We start from the raw sequence: 17516 nt of genomic DNA, 5'->3' as shown, positions 1-17516 counted from the left end.
TTCAGCCTGTGTTACAGTTTGCTAATAAGCATGTAAAAAATTACATGTGGGTAGAGAACTCATGGAGGGCTCAGCTGCAATTTTTTTGATGCATATTAATTTTGTGCACTTTTTCCTAATTTTTAAAATGCTAGATTTATATATGATCAGTATTCCGTGTCTGACTCACTTGCTACCAATTTTACCCTAGTGGCTTGGCTCTTGACTGCTCTGCAGAAGTCCCACCAATGATTTCTTTGCACCTACAAAATGTGCAGCAGTGCATCTGTTCAGAGGCTGCTAAGAAGCACGTTGACTATGGTGCTGTTAGCAAAAGTGAGGAATTTGGGCATCTTGGGCTGGTTTGTTTACGTAGTGGCTGCGTCTACACTAGCTCCCCACTTCAAAGGGAGCATGATAACCAAGGTGTTGGGAGATCATTAATGAAGTGCTGCGCTGCATATGCAGCACTTTAAGCTAACTCTCCCCCGCGGCAATGTTGAAGTTAAGTTTCCAAGTTAACCACTGGTACTTTGAAGCCCTCAGGAGTAAAGGGACTTGGAAGTTGCCCAGGCACTTTGAAGTACCGGCTGGTGAGCCATAGGTACACACAAGCCAGCACTTCAAAGTTGCCGCGGGGGAGAATTACCTTAATGAATAATAATTCGTAACCTCCCAACACCCTACTTACCATGCTCCCTTCAAAGTAGGGAGCTAGTGTAGACACAGCCAGTATGTTATAGGGCTGCTGTATGCATTTTTAAGCATTTGACAGAAGTGCCTGGGGGATATTGACACTGCCAGTGTTTCTTATTTTGATAAGTTAAAACAACTTGTTCCTTGTTTGTCATGCTGGATTAGAGGATGCTGATGATCACTGCTTACACTGATGGGCCATAGTATGGCTCCAAAGACCAGTTGAGGAAGAATCATGCTGACTGCACTCACTACAGGGCCATTTGCTTGGCTGCACTGGTTGAGCAGCACATTACTGCTTGAGCTGAGCTCTGCTTGCCACGTGGCTTTTTCTGAGAGGCGTGGACCCCCACCCTTTGGCATGATACTATACGATATCATTAGTTGCCAGTATATTGATTATCTGTCTGCAGCACTCCTTCTATAGACTGTTGACCTTCTTTGAAGCATCTAATTTACCCTCCAGGCTGAGTTAGTTACCAGAAATTAATTTGGAATACAGAGTTCATGGATCTTGGATCTTGGATACCCATAATTTTAATCAGTGAAAGGGTCCATTTCAGCAACAGAAGCTAGTCCAATAAAAGATATTCTCACCCACTGTTTCTCATATCTTGAGACCAAAATGGCCTCAGCAGAACTGTGGTGTAACAGCCCATAACTTTCACTGGTGAGCTCACTTTTCATGGGCCTTCAGCACAAGTCCGATGAATCAGTTTGGGAACTGCTGCCTTAATTAATAAACTCATAGTGGTAATGAGACCCCTTGTATGTACTGAGGGGCCATCTAACCTTGTAACAAGAATATGCCAAAGGTCACCTTTTTATATGTAAAATCCTCTCAATGTATTGTAACATTTCAAATACATGTTTTCAGATTCAGCTGGCAATGAGTACGATCTAAGTGACTTGAGCCAAGAGGCAGAGCCCTGGATTGCTATAGATACTTCAAAAGATGCAAAAACAAGGACTTTCTATTTGAATGTTTGCAAGCCTCTACCTTATGTGCCCGGATGCCCTGGTAAGCTGACCATGGTGCATTAAAACTGTCTTCCTAGCTTGTGCTGTTAGACTTAGGTGATGACTAATTTTTATGAAGTGAAGAACCAGTGTTTGTGTTTTAGGGTGTGTCTACACAAGCCCCCTCCTTTCGGAAGCAGCATGTTAATGAGGGAATTTGAAAGATGCTAGTGAGGTGCTATCATGAATATGCAGCACCTCATTAGCATAACTGTGGCCACGACAATTCGAAAGTGCTGCTTTTGAATCGTGCACTGGCTATGTAGCCCGGGGCCTTTCTAAACAACCCACGGGACTTCGAAAGCCCCTTCTTCCTATTCATTTTGGTAAGAAGGGGCTTTTGTAGACTGGCTGTTTTGAAAGGCCCCCAGCCACACAGGCGGCACTTGATTCAAAACCAGCACTTTTGAATCACCACAGCTGCCATTATGCTAATGAGGCATATTCATGGCAGCGCCTCACGAGCAACTTTCAAACTCCCTCATTAATTTGCCCCTTCCGAAAGGCGGGAGCTCGTGTACACACACCCTTATGGTGTTATGTTTATTGTAGGATTGAACCAGTCTTTGCTTATAGTAGGTACTAGCAAACTTTGATAAAAGTCCCCTCTGTTTATCTTAACATGCTAAGACGACTTGCTGGAAACCGTCAAGAATAAACTTACCAAGGTGTATTTTCAGTGTACTTTGTTCTGTTAGGTGACAAAGTTCTGCATAAACTTTGCTGTTGGTCTGAGATGAACTAGTGACTTTTTTTTTTATATATAGTTGATCCCTGATGAGTGCAGGAATTGATGTGCTACTGTACTTTTTGACCCATGCTGGTTTTTTTTAAATTGACTTTTTTCAGTGAAAGTGAAATATGAAGACCTAAGATTTCCTGTTCCTACAGGTGGTGCAATAGGATCATGTGTGAAATATGCTGGTAAAAGCCAGAACCTAGGTGTTATCCAGCTAAGTCCTCAAGCTGCTACTGATGGGTCTCTTAGTATTACGTACTTGAATGGCGACACATGCAAAGACAAACAGCGCTATTCTACACGTATCCTCTTCCAGTGTGACCAAACCATAGTAAGTCTGTGCCTTGATTTTTATCAAATCCTGGTGTAGGTCAGTTTTATGGCGCGCGCGCGCGCGTGCACACACACGCACGCACACACACACACACACACACACAGAGTACATTTTGTTTTTTCTGAAATGGTGAGAATTGGAGGCCTTTAAATATTGTCTAGCAACATTTTTCCTGGTTTGTTACAGTACATGGAAAAGGGAATATAATCACTTTCTTCAGGTTTTTATTCAATTAACTTTTGTATTGTGCAGTATACCCCATGATTGGTGAGTAAAAGTGGCTTTGTTCAGGTACTGGATTAATAGAATTAAAAAATACCGTCATTGAAGAGGACCAGCATTTAATCTCAATGAATTACACATACACCTTGGTTTTTTGTTTTGTTTGTTTTTTTGTTCTGTAAAATGGATTATCTTCTCCCCTTTGACTGCTTACTCAGAGAAACCTTAACGATTAGAACTGATGATTCCTCCCCTTTGTTTGTACTGTAGGGATCACCTGTGTTTCAGCATGAGGATGACTGTGAATTTGTCTTTATCTGGAGAACCGTGGCAGCCTGCCGTGTCCACAGAGCAGAAGGTAAAAACCCTAAGCTGTATTTAAATTTAAAATATGACTGTATTCCCTACTATTGCAGCTGCTATTTTACACAATACTTCCCCAAAAACTTTTGTGCAATTGTTCCTTCATACACAACTTCTCAGAGCATTAACTGTCAGCTTGGTTATGAAGAGTGTTCTTAGTATCTGAAAAATCCACGTACCTGTGGTGGTGGTGAGGCTGTGGTTCATGCAAGCTACGAAGTGTTAACTTAAGATAGGGGTTTGGCAGCGTAGGTGTCTGACCCAGTCTCATAAACTTAAACCTTCTGCTGTTAGGGGCTGGGTACACCTTAATTTCAAGGTCTAATGTAAAACTCCTCAGCTTCTGTAGAACCTCTTAATTTTAGTGTGCCATTACAATCATAAACGATCCTAGTTTATTAATGTTTCTCAATCCTGCTGGAAAGGTATAACAAATGGGGTTCTGCAGGGGTCTGTTTTGGGACAAGTTCTATTCAATATCTTCAACGATTTAGATATTGACAGAGTACACTTACTAAGTTTGCAGATGATACCAAGCTGGGAGGAGTTGCAGCTGCTTTGGAGGATAGGGTCAAAATTCAAAATAATCTGGACAAATTGGAGAAATGGTCTGAGGTAAACAGGATGAAGCTTAATAAAGACAAATGCGAAGTGCTCCGCTTACGAAGCTGATTGTTCCTTCCTACATACAGAATGGGAAGCGACTGTCTAGGACGGCGTATGGCAGAAAGATCTAGGGGTCATAGTGCATCCCAGAATCTTTTTTTAAACACAACAGTTTCACATTGATGCATATTTAGCTTGTGGTCCACTAACAGGTGTGTTGTGAGCAAGACACGAGAAGTCATTCTTCAGCTCTACTCTGTGCTGGTTAGGCCTCAGCTGGAGCATTGTGTCCCGTTCTGGGCACCGCAGTTCAAAAAAGATGTTGCTCTTTTCTGGACCCTTTCCAATTTCTCCAAGAAAGACCAAAGGTCTAGAGAACATGACCTATGAAGAAAGGCTGAAAGAATTGGGCTTGTTTAGTTTGGAAAAGAGAAGACTGAGGGTGGACATGATAGCGGTTTTCAGGTATCTAAAAGGGTGTCATAAGGAGGAGGGAGAAAACTTGTTCTTCTTGGCCTCTGATCCTAGAACAAGAAGCAATGGGCTTAAACTGCAGCAAGAGAGGTTTAGGTTGGATATTAGGGAAAAGTTCCTTACTGTCAGGGTGGTCAAACACTGGAATAAATTGCCTAGAGAGGTTGTGGAATCTCCATCTCTGGAGATATTTAAGAACAAGTTTAGATAAATGTCTGTCAGGGGTGGTCTAGACAGTACTTGGTCCTGCCATCATGGCAGGGAGCTGGACTTGATGAACTCTCAAGGTCCCTTCCTGTCATACTCTTCTCAGATTTTATGATTAACCATTAATTTTTTTCCCTGAAATTTTTCAGTGATGTAGAAACAAAAGTTCAGGATCTGGACTGTTGGTGTTCCCCTTGATGGTGCTGTAGGATCGGTACTGCTGCTTGGGCACCAAAGGCCATCCCCATCAGAATTTGCATTTATTCAGGGCTGGATAAGCTTGCTGGCATTATGGAAGGACTAGCTTGAAATACTCGGTGATTCTCAACACAGTTGTCCCTTGGTTTCATTAAAGTCTGTTTTAAAAATGTGTCCACCAGAACCTTAGCTGGTGTAAATTAGTGAAGGTCACCCCCCCGCCCAGCCCTCCAGCCGGTGGAGCTATACTGACTTACACCATGTGAGGGGCTGGCTCTTCAAGTTAGTTTTAACCCACAACTACTGTAGCTCTTGCATTTCAGTGCAAGTGTGATGTACAGAGGCCCAATGTAAATGTGTGTTATGGCACTGGAACATAGGGGTTACCGCTGCAGATCAGACTTCAGGTCTGGTTTAGTCCAGTAGTGTCACCTGAAGCTTAGAGGTCGAAGGGCTGCACACTAAACAGGGATAAGCAGCTCTTCAAAAACCCCTCTCCTCTTTACTACCTCACTCACCCTCCCTTGGCAGGCCACTAATAAATAAAGGTGCTGGACATGGTGCTCTTCTGTTGTTAACCTTTGGCATGATGAAAGTTGACTGCTCAATTTTTATTTCTTGCTTCCTAGATAGATCCGTGGTGGTCACTGTGCCTCATGAACCCATTGACTATTGCTTTTAAACCATAAATATTATAAAGCTGTTTTTACTTAAGTTTTAAGGGTTGATTACAAATTGTTGCGGTTTTCTCTATAAAATTGGTACTATATGCTAAATAAAATGTGAAACATAAGCAGCTCCTCAGATGACCCTCAAAAACCAGTTGTTTGAAGTGGCTTTGCAGCAAAGTTTTATGCAGCAAAATTTATTCTAGGGTTCTTAGTGTTGGACATAAAGCTGCATAATTGGCACTGTCCTTTAGTGCAGGTTTAAATCTGCAACTGCATATATAGCATTCTTGGTATGTATACTGCATGGGTTGTAAATAGTGGTGTCATTTGTAATGTAAGCTGTTTTTTATTAATTTTGATATAAAGGTGATAATTGTCAAGTGAAAGATCCAAGGTACGGTTTTGTTTATGATCTGCGGCCTCTTTCTGGGAAGGAGAAGAAAGTGAGTACGGATGAATACGACTACTATTTCAGAGTTTGTGAGGGAATAACAGAAGCATGCGGTGAGACAGAGCATCCGAAAAACGTGTCATCGTGCCAAGTAAAGAAAACAGACCCACCTTTCAGAAAAGTGGCAGGTACGGTAGTTGGGCTCAGTGAGGAGGAGTTGGGATGGGGTGGCAGTAGAACTAACTTCAAGTACAGCTTTTCAGTGGCATGGCACTTCACTCTGGCTCTCCTTGGGTATGTCTTGGGTACAGAGTTATTTGTGAGTTGTTCCAAAGTAAGCTCTTCCAGAATGTGCCCACATTACAGGGAAACCCTGGAATAAGCAAAACTTATTTGAAAATAGTGTGTCCACACATAATAGTGCCTGGCTTTGTGTTTGTGTGTGTTTGTTTTTTTTTGACTAAGCCCCAGAGTGCTTCCAGGGGCTCATGTCTATACAGAGGTGTTATTTCAAAATAAGCTATTCTGAAATAGTCCCCATTCCCTTTTTTTACAGCCCTCTTATTCTGAAGCATCTGTTTTGGAATAGGTGCTATTCCTCGTAGAATGAGGTCTACAGAATTTGAAATAATCCATCCACTGTTGCGAAATTATTTTGAAATAGCAATTTTGCTGCGTAGATCCTGTTATGTCAGAACAGTGAGGTATTCCAAAATTTGCTGTGTAGACACCCCCCCAAGATGAAGTACTGCCCACAGATAGTATGTAAAAAGGGTGAAACATAATTTAAAGAATTCCCTTCTGTTTCCCAAAAATCTCTTCTAGAACTAGAAGCTGCTCTCAATCTCCCCTCCCCCCACACTCCATACCTGCTCTTGTCAGTGAAGTGCCCAACCCAGTTGTTGTCTTAGTAAGTCCTGTAGTGTCACTACAGTGTAGAGCACAGACCCCAGTGAATCAGTAGCTTGTGTTAAGAGTTAATACCTCACTTTGACCTGAGGGTGGCTGGGAGCACTACATCTGCTTGAGCAGCTTTTTACAAATCTTCATTGGCTAATTTGCAAGTGGCAGTCACAATCTGTCTACACAGGTGTGGGGGTGTCTACGCAGCTTTCCTTTTCTTACTGGTGGTAGTTTGCAATGTGGAGCTTTGAGGGGAGTTAAGGGGCAAATGAGGTAGGCTATATCCAGTACCAATTGGAGGACTGTCACCTCAGTGACAAGGTTAGGATGATTTGGAGTAGAAAAACTAATCTGTGCACATCCTGTCACCTAACTGGCAACAGAGATGAAGAAATTGCACAAGGCCTCTGAGAATGGGGATCTTTCTGTTGAACTCAATTTTAGCTTTGAAGGAAAAGCAGTTATTTGAAGCGGAAAAAATTTAATATCATCCACAACCTGTAAACTATCTGTTGGGATTTGAGACAATACAATACTGGCAGAAATGTGTCCCTTTTAAATTATTTAAAAACAAAGTCCCATGGCATCTTATAGACTGACAGCTATATTTGAGCATAAGTTTTCATGTGCAAATACCTATTTTGTCAGATGCGTACTTTTAAACTACTGTCCCTTACCTAGTCCTTGTGGCCCTGCTTGCAGGAGTATTGACTGTAGTTACGCAAAGCAAATGAATTAGCTTTCTAGAGTTGGATTCAAGCACTAATTTTGCTTCTATTTCAATTGTTTTCTGTCTAACTTAAAAGGTTTGTATACTGAGAAGTTGACTTATGAAAATGGGTTAATAAAAATCAACTATACCAGTGGAGAGAGATGCCATAAAATCTATCAACGCTCAACTGCCATATTTTTTTACTGTGATCACAACACACTGGAGGTTAGTGTATCTTTCATATGCTGAGAAAACAGCAGCTGAAACTATCCTCAAATGTTACCATACTCAGAGGGCTAGAGAGATGAGTGTAAGGGAAAATATTCATTTTGTTTCAAGAAAAGTGTAATACTCCATTAACCAATACCACTCTCTTCCCAACAGAGTTAAATTTTGTTCTCCCCCTTAGATGTGGGGTAAAGTGGCTAGATAAAAAACACAGCAGCAGCTACATGAAAGGCACTGTGATATGGTGGCTGGATATGTGCCTGCCATGATGTAGGGACCCCAGGGAAATGTCTCTACCATCTTACCACTTAGTGGGGAATTACTATGACTACAGTAGCTGAATCACAAGCCTTGAACTTGCTTTTAAGGAAGGCTGGGAAAGGAGTTTTCCTTACAAGGGAATAATTTAGTGTGTTTTGTGTGTTTTTTTTTTTTTTTTTTGTTAAAAACAAAAAAAGTACAGAGCATATGACTTTGTCCTACAGAACAGCAGAGCTTTCTTTTTTTTTTCCCCATTCTTGCTTGTTCCAAGTTATTTCTTTATAACAAGCTTACCTTGAGACTTCTGGGACACGTATTCCTTTTGATCATTTTAAGCTTACCCGGACAGAAAGTGGTGGATTCTACGAACCTTTCTTAGTCTGCTAGGCCTTTAGTGAACCTGTGCTTAAAACCAGTTTCAAACAAACACTTCCAGTGGAGATGCATTGCAGAACATTCCTTTCCTGGAATGTACTCGCCTTAGAATTAAGCTTCTTAGTTTGGAAGAAATATATTGCTGCACTGCCATGTTCATATAAGCCCCAACTTTGCAAAGCCAGGTCTGCTTTATTTTTTTTTTCACTCCCCTGTTGGCACTTGCAGTTCTGCCACTAGCAATAAATTAAATCTCTCCCTTCACAAATGCAATTATTTTACGTCTTCATAGGGCTATTTTGGGAGTTGCAGTAGCCTCTTAAAGGGGCAGATGACCCTCCGTCTGATCACTCTGCTCCTTTGTTCCCCTTGCCCATATGCTTAAAGAACCAGTGGTTTTAGGGCTGCTCTTTTTTTCCCCCCCACCACTCCAATTTTGGGGAGAACTGGGAACCCCAATTCCTTATGCTGCCTCTTCCTTCCCACAATTCTCTAGAAAAGCCAGTGGTTTCTGACCTGTTCCTCTGCATAACATTTTTACATGGTGAGTGACCAGATCTAAGAAAAAAGCCATATATACACAACTTGAGGACTAGTAACACATGAAGGTATTGTTTGCAGGTGTTAGCTCTCTGACAGAACCCTTCATGGATACAAAATTTGTATCTGCATCCTCCATCTGGAGAAGTGATCTGTGGCTATCCACAAACGTGAATGCGGATGCCCATGGATATGAAGTAGATATCTGCAAATTGGCAGGGTTCTAAATGCAAAACTGGTATCTGCGTCTGCAAAAATGTTCTGCAGAGAGCTATGGATTTGCAGGGCTCTCCTGACAAGTGTCTTTTCTGACTGTACTCATGTTTGAAAACTAAATCAGGAAGCTGGGAAAATGCTGTTCACCTGTATGTTTAGATATGTGAAACATAAACTTCTCTGATTCTCTTTCTCAGCCAGTGTTTCTGAAGGAAACTCCAGATTGCACCTACGTGTTCGAGTGGCACACCCAATATGCTTGTCCTCCCTTCCATTCTGTAGAATGCTCCTACAAGTAAGCTGTGTTTCCCTCTGACCTCAGCTGGAGATAGTGTGCTGACAGTGACTTATGTCCGTTTGGGAGACTTTATATTCAGCATGAGTGGCTATGATTATACACAAGAGCAAACGTGTAATAGTCTTCTGGGATGGGGAAGAACAAGCTTAAGCTTATGAATGTATTTTGTACATTGCAAAGCATTGCTTTTGGGAGGTAAGGGAGGTTAACAGTCTAATGTCAAAATGGACATTCTGAGACTGGGCAGGGGAGAGATCAGAGATGGTATGATGTCTGGTCTTGGGTTTTTGAACCTTTGAAAATAAAGGTTGTGTGTGATGGAAACTGGAACCTAATATTTGAGGTCTGCTGTCTGTTGAAATGTAGTTCACCACCAGTGAATGCTCTCTGAGACTCTCACAGAAGCAAGATGACTCATGAGGCTTTCCCAGTAAAACATTTTGAATGGGCCACAGTTTCACTGAGATTAAGGCCAGAAGAGACCAGAATTCAAACTAGATGCACTAATTAATGTAGTTAGTGTTCATTAAGTTCCACCCAGATAGCTCTACAGTAAACCCAGAGACTTGAGTTAGACTAAAGTATTTAATTCTCAGAAGACTAAACTGTATGCCACAGGCAGGGAGCATGGGAGACCAAAGCCCTTTTCATTGCCAGAGGCCTCTACTATGGCAGGGAACTGATTAGGTAAGAGATACCCAGAAGGTCCTCGTATGTGACCTGCACTCTGTGCTTCAAAGGATGGGATTAAAAAATCCCCAGTGTCCTACTGACCCCAAATCTGGCAAGCAGTGTGACCATGAGCATGTGAGTAAGATGTACCAGCTAGTGACCTAGACGAAGGATTCTCTTTAACATCTCCTAGTGCTGGTCCACCCTGTCTAATGGCTAGTCTTGCCAAACCTAGGAGGTATCAGACCTAGTTGGGATGCTGCTAGTAGAAACCCCGTATTGCTGCACGTATCAGTGCAGAATGGTTGAGCCAAGATGGTCTGGTTTTGGAGGTGGCTTGGATTCATCTAAACTTAAAACTTCCCTTAATGCAGAGACGACAAAGGAAACTCATATGATCTTTCGTCACTGACACGACGTAGAGAAAACTGGAACGCTATTCCAATATCTGGCTCAACACAAAAATACTATATTAATGTCTGCCAGTCCTTAGTGCTACGTGCACAAGCAGGTAAGAGCAAGAGAAATATATATATATATTTAAATGACATTGTTAGTTATGGGACGAAAACAGGAGATGAGACAGCCCCGGGTTTTCCTTTTTTCTTTTTTTCCCCTCCCCACCATATTACCAGTAGAGCAAAAGGTCACCAGACTCAAAGTATAAGACAAAGGCACAGCCGTGTCCTGTGGGCAGCAGAGAGAAGGCCAATGCTTGAGACCCGTTACATTGTAACCAAGAGGGGAGTTTCCTGGCCACTCTTTCCTTGACCTCATCCCCTCATGGCCTCAGCGTGGCACCACTACTCCTAGCTCTGTCTTTCCCCCTCCCCTTTTTTCCAAGCCCACAATAGACTGGTCAGTGGATGAGATGGCCCAAAAGTGGAGGGTGTTGGAGGACGGTGGTGACCTGTGGATCAGATGGCTTCTTTCTAGCCCTCTGACCCTAGATTCTTTGCCAGGTGTCTAGAGCAGATATTGCAGCAGCAGATTTGTGCAGGAGCAGTGCTGTGACAGGTCCCTTGAGCTGCTGCATGTTCCTGTGAGCAAAAGTTCAGGTTGTGTAAAGGAAGCAAAGAGCTTTTGGGGAGGAGAGGATGTGAATGAAGTGTCCATAATTAACATAATCCGTTGTGTTAAATGGCTGACTTCCATCTCTAAAGCGATGGCCACACTAAGCACTTCCTTTGCAAGCGATGTTGAGTGGCGTAGTACTTAGCTGCCAGGGTATAAGTATCTGGAGAAATCAATCCCTTGTTTCATAAGCATGCACCCTAAATTATTGGGACAGCTGGCAATGGGGTCACAGAGCAAACTTCACTTTTTTTTTTTTGTTTGTCTCATGTCTAGGGTCCTGTCCATCTGATGCTGCTGCCTGCCTAGTGGATGGTTCCAAATATATAAATCTGGGCACAGTTTCAGAGCTACCACGATGGGAAAATGGCATTTCTATTTTAAAGTATGTAAATGGGGATCTATGTCCAGATGAAATTCGCAAGAGGACGACAATATTACGCCTCAAGTGCGATGAAAGCAGAATTGTAAGTATGGGACAATCAGTAGGGTTTTATCTTGCTGTGGTGCATCCACTTGTCTGAGAAGGAAATGTTCTGTACTATTTTGGGGTGGGGCAAAAACCCTTTTGGAAAATTGATTGGAACTGGCTCTTGGCACTAACTAAGGAGTTAAGCTCCTGATCTGAGACTCTCTTTAGAATTTGAGTGACTGACCAGAAAGGTTTTTGTCAAGTCTAATAGGCCCACTTGTGCGGCATTACACTCTGTAACATGTAGTCCAACACTTTCTCTAGCTTTTAATTTATATCCAGCCTTGAAATTTCCAGTACTTCCTTCAGGGCCAAGTGTTACAGTCCAAATAACCTCTTAACAAAGAATCCCATTCCTCCTGCCATGAGAGAGAGGCTGAATGTTCCTTTTTAATGTATCTAACTTCTTGTTGCACAAGTAATATATATACTCTCCTCTGTTTACGCCCTGGATGTATTTACAGATTGTTCCCTTGCTCCCATACCTTTAGTTGTCACAGACCAATCAGGCTGGATTCTGTAAGTTGCCTCACTTCATCTCTCCTGCCCATAACCACTTTTGTTGCTGTGACTCTGAAATTCTTCCACCTTGCTTCTGTGAAATGACCCAAGACCGAATATGGAAGGCCAGGTGCTTTTCCACCAGGGTGGGATGGACTGCTGCCCAGTCAGGGACTAGAGCAATGTGATCTTAAGTGGTAAATGCGAGGAGGATGGTCTGTCACATTCAAAACTAGGGAAGCAAAATTCTCTCTAACTGGTTATCTGGTTAAATGGGATGCTTAAAAGGTTAACCAATTAAAGGGGGAGCTGATGAGGGTGTTCTGTTGGCGTGCACTTCTACACTGTGGCTGGGCTGAATACAGACAACCTCCCACCTTCACTCCAGGCAGGAGCTGGTCCAGGTGGCTGATGTGACCAGAGCAGCTGCTGTTGACAACAGGCCCCTCGGGGCTGGATGAACCCCCTGCCTGGGGCAGGCAGGGAGCTGCTCAGTCCCCACTGGTTCAGTGGAAGTGTTAGGCGTTAACTATTAAGGATGATGCTTATGGATTAACCTTTCACATCCCTAATTTAAATGTTTGCTCTACATCTGTGAAGAGACTTCTGTGATATTTTTCTCTCTACTCGTTTGGGTTTCAGGAGTCTGAACCACAACTAGTCACAGCTATTGAAGAATGTGAGTATACTTTCTTATGGTTCACTGCTGCTGCCTGTCCTCTGAAAAGAAATGTGCAAAATGACTGCAGAGTAACCAACCCTGCTACAGGTAAGGGATACAGGGCATCGATGTGTTAGAGTGGTTGGATTCTGAATTGTATTTGTGCTCCAACTGTAATCACCAGTAAAGATGAATGAGGCAAATGGGAATTCTGAAAGAGCTAGGGTAAGAAGACCAGATCTGGCTTGAGAACTCTCACATTCTAGGAGGTGAGGGCTGGTCTCCTGTCCAAAAGGGAACTGTTTTAAGGTGGGTGGCAGAAACACTGTGGAAAGGAACTACTTTCTTGGACTCCTGGAGTTGCTTTGTCTACATCATGAATGCTACTTGCATACCCTAGACCCAGTTGTTGCCTGAGAAAATCCCCACGCTGTGTTCGTCTGAACTAAAAGACAATTGGTACTGATTGATTATTACAGTGGGTGCCTGGTGAGTCAGAGTGCTGAAGAAGCTCTTCAAAAAGCCATTGTTTGACTCAATTACGCTGATTCTACAAAAAGAGAATTCTTCCTTGTTTTCCGTACAGGACATCTCTTTGACCTGAATTCTTTAAAGAGCGAGTCTGGCTATATTATCTATGACAGCAAGAGAAGAAGAACACTTCAGTTGGGTGTTTGTAATGAAGCTAAAAGCCCATGTGGTAGTGGCGTTGGTGAGTTTGTCACTTTTCTGAATTTGCCTTTGGTGCTTGTAAATAGCATGCCATGTTGCTTAACAGGTCAGTCCGTGAAACTCTCTGCTGAAAGAAAAATGTATTTTGCCTCACAAGTGGCAGGAGATACCGAAATTTAGGTCTATGGGGAGATGAAAGTGCCCTGACTAAGGCTACATCTACACTAGCAGAAAAATTGGGTTTTATAATTCTGGGTCTTATAAATTTGATTTTGAGTACCCTTGATTCAACCCAAAGTCAAGTTAGTGCTGCCACACTGAATGGCCAAACATCGACTGATGCAGCAGTGCATTGTGGGAACCTAACCTGCAGTTCCCTCAGCCCTGCATTCTGTGCCATCCCCACATTCCCTGCTGTCTGGTTCCCGGTTCCCACAGCTTGCGTGAGCTGAGGAACTGACCAGTGGTGCTGGGCCAAGCTCACCAGAGCTGGGAGCCAGGTGTAGCAGTGCCAGAGCCAGCTGCTGCAACACCAGTCAGCCTCTGGAGGTTAGTGAACTTGATTCAGAGACACAATGCTTCCACACCAGCCTTCATTTGAACTTTTAAATTCAAATTTGGCGCTACATCCAGCCGGTTTCAACCAAGTAATGGTATTGACATTAGTGCTCCCTAAATTGAGCTAATGGGTATCCTCAGTGAAGACAGTCACTTGGCACAGTTGAGCTAACCACTTTTAAATTCCTATTTATCTGGTAGTATAGACGTAGCCTTAGACTAACTGGTGCAAGGTATTCTTAACTCTGGAGGTATGGCGTTAGAAACATCTGGAAGGACTTAGGGTCGTTTCCCTCAACCATATCTGGCAGTCTGAACTGTTTTTCTGGACCGTGGAGACAGACAGACCCATAGATTTGGCTGCAAGCAAGAAAGTAGAGATTTCTTTGTGGAATTCTCTAGTGTTCTTGGCCTATGGGCCCATGCAAGCAGCACGCCAGGGGTACGTTTGGAACAAAAAAGAGGGAACTATCTGGTTTCCAAAAGATCGCAATCTATTTTTCTTAAACTTTTTTCCTCCCCATCATGTCCAGGTATATGTTGGGGAACTAATACAGCAAAGGACAGACTGTCCAATAAATTCTTGGATTGCATTGCAGACAGCTTTTTATTCCAAAAGGTTGAAAAAGCTACTGGGGGGAAGCTGTTCTAGATTTAATTTTAACAAATAGGGAGGAAATTACTGAGAATTTGAAAGTGGAAGGATGCTTGGGTGAAAGTGATCATGAAATCATAGAGTTCACAATTCTAAGGAAGGGTAGAAGGGAAAACAGTACAATAGAGAGAGAGGATTTCAGGAAGGCAGATTTTGGTAAACTCAGACAGCTGGTAGGTAAGGTCCCATGGGAAGCTAAACTGAGGGGAAAAACGGCTGAGGAGAGTTGGCAGTTTTTCAAAGGGACATTATTAAAGGCCCAAAAGCAAGCTATCCCACTGCGTAGCAAAGATAGAAAACATGGCAAAAGACCGCCTTGGTTTAACCAGGAGATCTTGCATGATCTCAAACTAAAAAAGGAATCATAAGAAATGGAAACTAGGACAAATTACAAAGGATGAATATAGGCAAACAACACGACCATGCAGGAGCAAGATTAGAAAGGCTAAGGCACAAAATGAGCTCAAGCTAGCTACAAGCATAAAGGGAAACAAGAAGGCTTTTTACAAATACATTGGTAACAAGTGGAAGACCAAGGAGAGGGTAGGGCCATTGGTCAGTGAGGAGGGAGAAACAGTAACGGGGAATTTGGAAATGGCAGAGATGTTTAATGATTTCTTTGTTTCAGTCTTCACTGAGAAATCTGAAGGAATGCCTGACATAGAGAATGCTAGTGAAAAAGGGGTAGGTTTAGAAGTTGAAATAAGAAAAGAACAAATTAAAATTTACTTAGAGAAATTAGATGTCTGCAAATCACCAGGGCCTGATGAAATGCATCCTAGAATCCTCAAGGAGCTGATAGAAGAGGTATCTGAGCCTTTAGCAATCATTTTTGGAAAATCATGGGAGACGGGAGAGATTCCAGAAGACTGGAAAAGGGGCAAATATAGTACCCATTTCTAAAAAGGGGAACAAGAATAACCCGGGAAACTACAGGCCAGTCAGCTTAACTTCTGTGCCAGCAAAGATAATGGAGCAGGTCGTTAAAGAAATCATCTGCAAGCAATTGGAAGGTGGTAAGGTGATAAGGAACAGCCAGCATGGTTATGTTAAAAACAGATCATGTCAAACCAATCTAATAGCTTTCTTTGGTAGAATAACGAGCCTTGTGGATAAGGGAAAAGTGGTGGATGTGATATACTTAGACTTTAGTAAAGCATTTGACACGGTCTCACATAATATACTTATCAATAAACTACTCAAATACAACTTAGGTGGGGCTACTATAAGGTGGGTGAACAACTGGCTGGATAACCGTACCCAGAGAGTAGTTATTAATGGCTTTCAATCCTGCTGGAAAAGTATAACTAGTGGGGTTCCGCAGGGGTCTGTTTTAGGACTGGTTCTGTTCAATAGCTTCAATGATTTAGGTACTGACATAGAAAGTACACTTATTAAGTTTGCAGATGATATGAAACTGGGAGGGGTTGCAACTTCTTTGGAGGGATAGGGTCATAATTCAAAAGGATCTGGAGAAATGGGCTGAGGTAAACAGGATGAAGCTTAATAAGGACAAATGCAAAGTGCTCCACTTAGGAAGGAACAATCAGTGTCACACATACAGAATGGGAAACAACTGCCTAGGAATGAGTACAGCAGAAAGGGATCTGGGGGTTATAGTGGACCACAAGTTAAATATGAGTCAACAGTGTGATGCTGTTGCAAAAAAAGCAAACATGATTCTAGGATGCATTAACAGGTGTGTTGTGAACAAGACACGAGAAGTCATTCTCCCGCTCTACTCTGTGCTGGTTAGGCCTCAGCTGGAGTATTGTGTCCAGTTCTGGGCACCGCAGTTCAGGAAGGATGTGGAGAAATTGGAGAGGGTCCAGAGGAGAGCAACAAGAATTATCAAAGGTCTAGAGAACGTGACCTATGAAGAAAGGCTGAAAGAACTGGGTTTGTTTAGTTTGGAAAAGAGAAGCTTGAGGGGGGACATGATAGCAGTTTTCAGGTATCTAAAAGGGTGTCATAAGGCAGAGGGAGGGAACTTTGTTCTTCCTTGCCTCTGAGGATAGAACAAGAGGCAATGGACTTAAATTGCAGCAGGGGAGGTTCAGGTTGGACATTAGGAAAAAGTTCCTAACCGTCAGGGTGATCAAACACTGGAACGAATTGCCAAGGGAGGTGGTAGAATCTCCATCACTGGAGCTATTTAACAAGAGGTTAGATAGATGGCTTTCAGGGATGGTCTAGAAAGTGCTTGGTCCTGCCACAATGGCAGGGGGCTGGACTCAGTGGCCTCTCGAGGTCCCTTCCAGTCCTACTCTTCTATGATTCTATGATTTGTGTACAGCTGACTGCAAAACTGACCAGACACACTGTGCCCAAAAAAAAAAGGGCAGGGGGAGGGCCAGGGCAGGGCAGTAAAAACTCCGTGAAACTATACTAAGTTGGGGCGCTGTATGCAGTAGTCACCAATACAATCATTTGTGCTTAGTCAGCCAAACTACTTAAGGTGGAACTGCAACTTCTTCATTTCAATTCAGTGAGAAATTATTGCCATGACAAGCAGTACAAGTGCTGCCAAAATATAAGACTCCCTTGGTATGTAGTGTGATCTTTCTTCCAACATCCTCCAACCACAGGTTGATCCTCTAGTCTGGCACCCTCAGGCCCTGACTGATGCCGAGCCACGGGAGGTCATTATTGTCTGTTAGTTACCAATGCTTCCACTGCTTAATGGGCTTGTAGAAGACATTTAGGGGTAAATTTAGCTAAATAATAGCTCAGAACACAGAGCCAGAACAGGTGGATGTAAAACTTTATGGGACTGCAGGAAAGTTGGCCACACCTGTAATAAGTGGTTGTCTGGCTA

At 42.8% G+C, this 17516-nt stretch overlaps 1 protein-coding gene across 1 annotated transcript in view; it reads left to right on the top strand.

Moving 5' to 3' along the window:
• The window catches only part of IGF2R (insulin like growth factor 2 receptor), a 113445-nt gene that overhangs the window by 71223 nt on the left and 24706 nt on the right, over nucleotides 1-17516 (top strand). Inside the window, exons 24-33 of the mRNA XM_074990287.1 lie at nucleotides 1553-1696; nucleotides 2587-2765; nucleotides 3261-3348; nucleotides 5876-6088; nucleotides 7610-7740; nucleotides 9333-9430; nucleotides 10480-10616; nucleotides 11456-11646; nucleotides 12795-12921; nucleotides 13400-13525. Coding sequence (XP_074846388.1) covers nucleotides 1553-1696; nucleotides 2587-2765; nucleotides 3261-3348; nucleotides 5876-6088; nucleotides 7610-7740; nucleotides 9333-9430; nucleotides 10480-10616; nucleotides 11456-11646; nucleotides 12795-12921; nucleotides 13400-13525 — 1434 coding nt within the window. The remainder of the gene's footprint in view (nucleotides 1-1552; nucleotides 1697-2586; nucleotides 2766-3260; nucleotides 3349-5875; nucleotides 6089-7609; nucleotides 7741-9332; nucleotides 9431-10479; nucleotides 10617-11455; nucleotides 11647-12794; nucleotides 12922-13399; nucleotides 13526-17516) is intronic.

The sequence above is a fragment of the Carettochelys insculpta genome, chromosome 3 (genome assembly GCF_033958435.1).
Source record: "Carettochelys insculpta isolate YL-2023 chromosome 3, ASM3395843v1, whole genome shotgun sequence".
Lineage (NCBI taxonomy): Eukaryota > Metazoa > Chordata > Testudines > Carettochelyidae > Carettochelys > Carettochelys insculpta.
The sequence above is the reverse complement of the archived record's forward strand: the minus strand, read 5'-3'. Positions and strand labels throughout refer to the sequence as shown.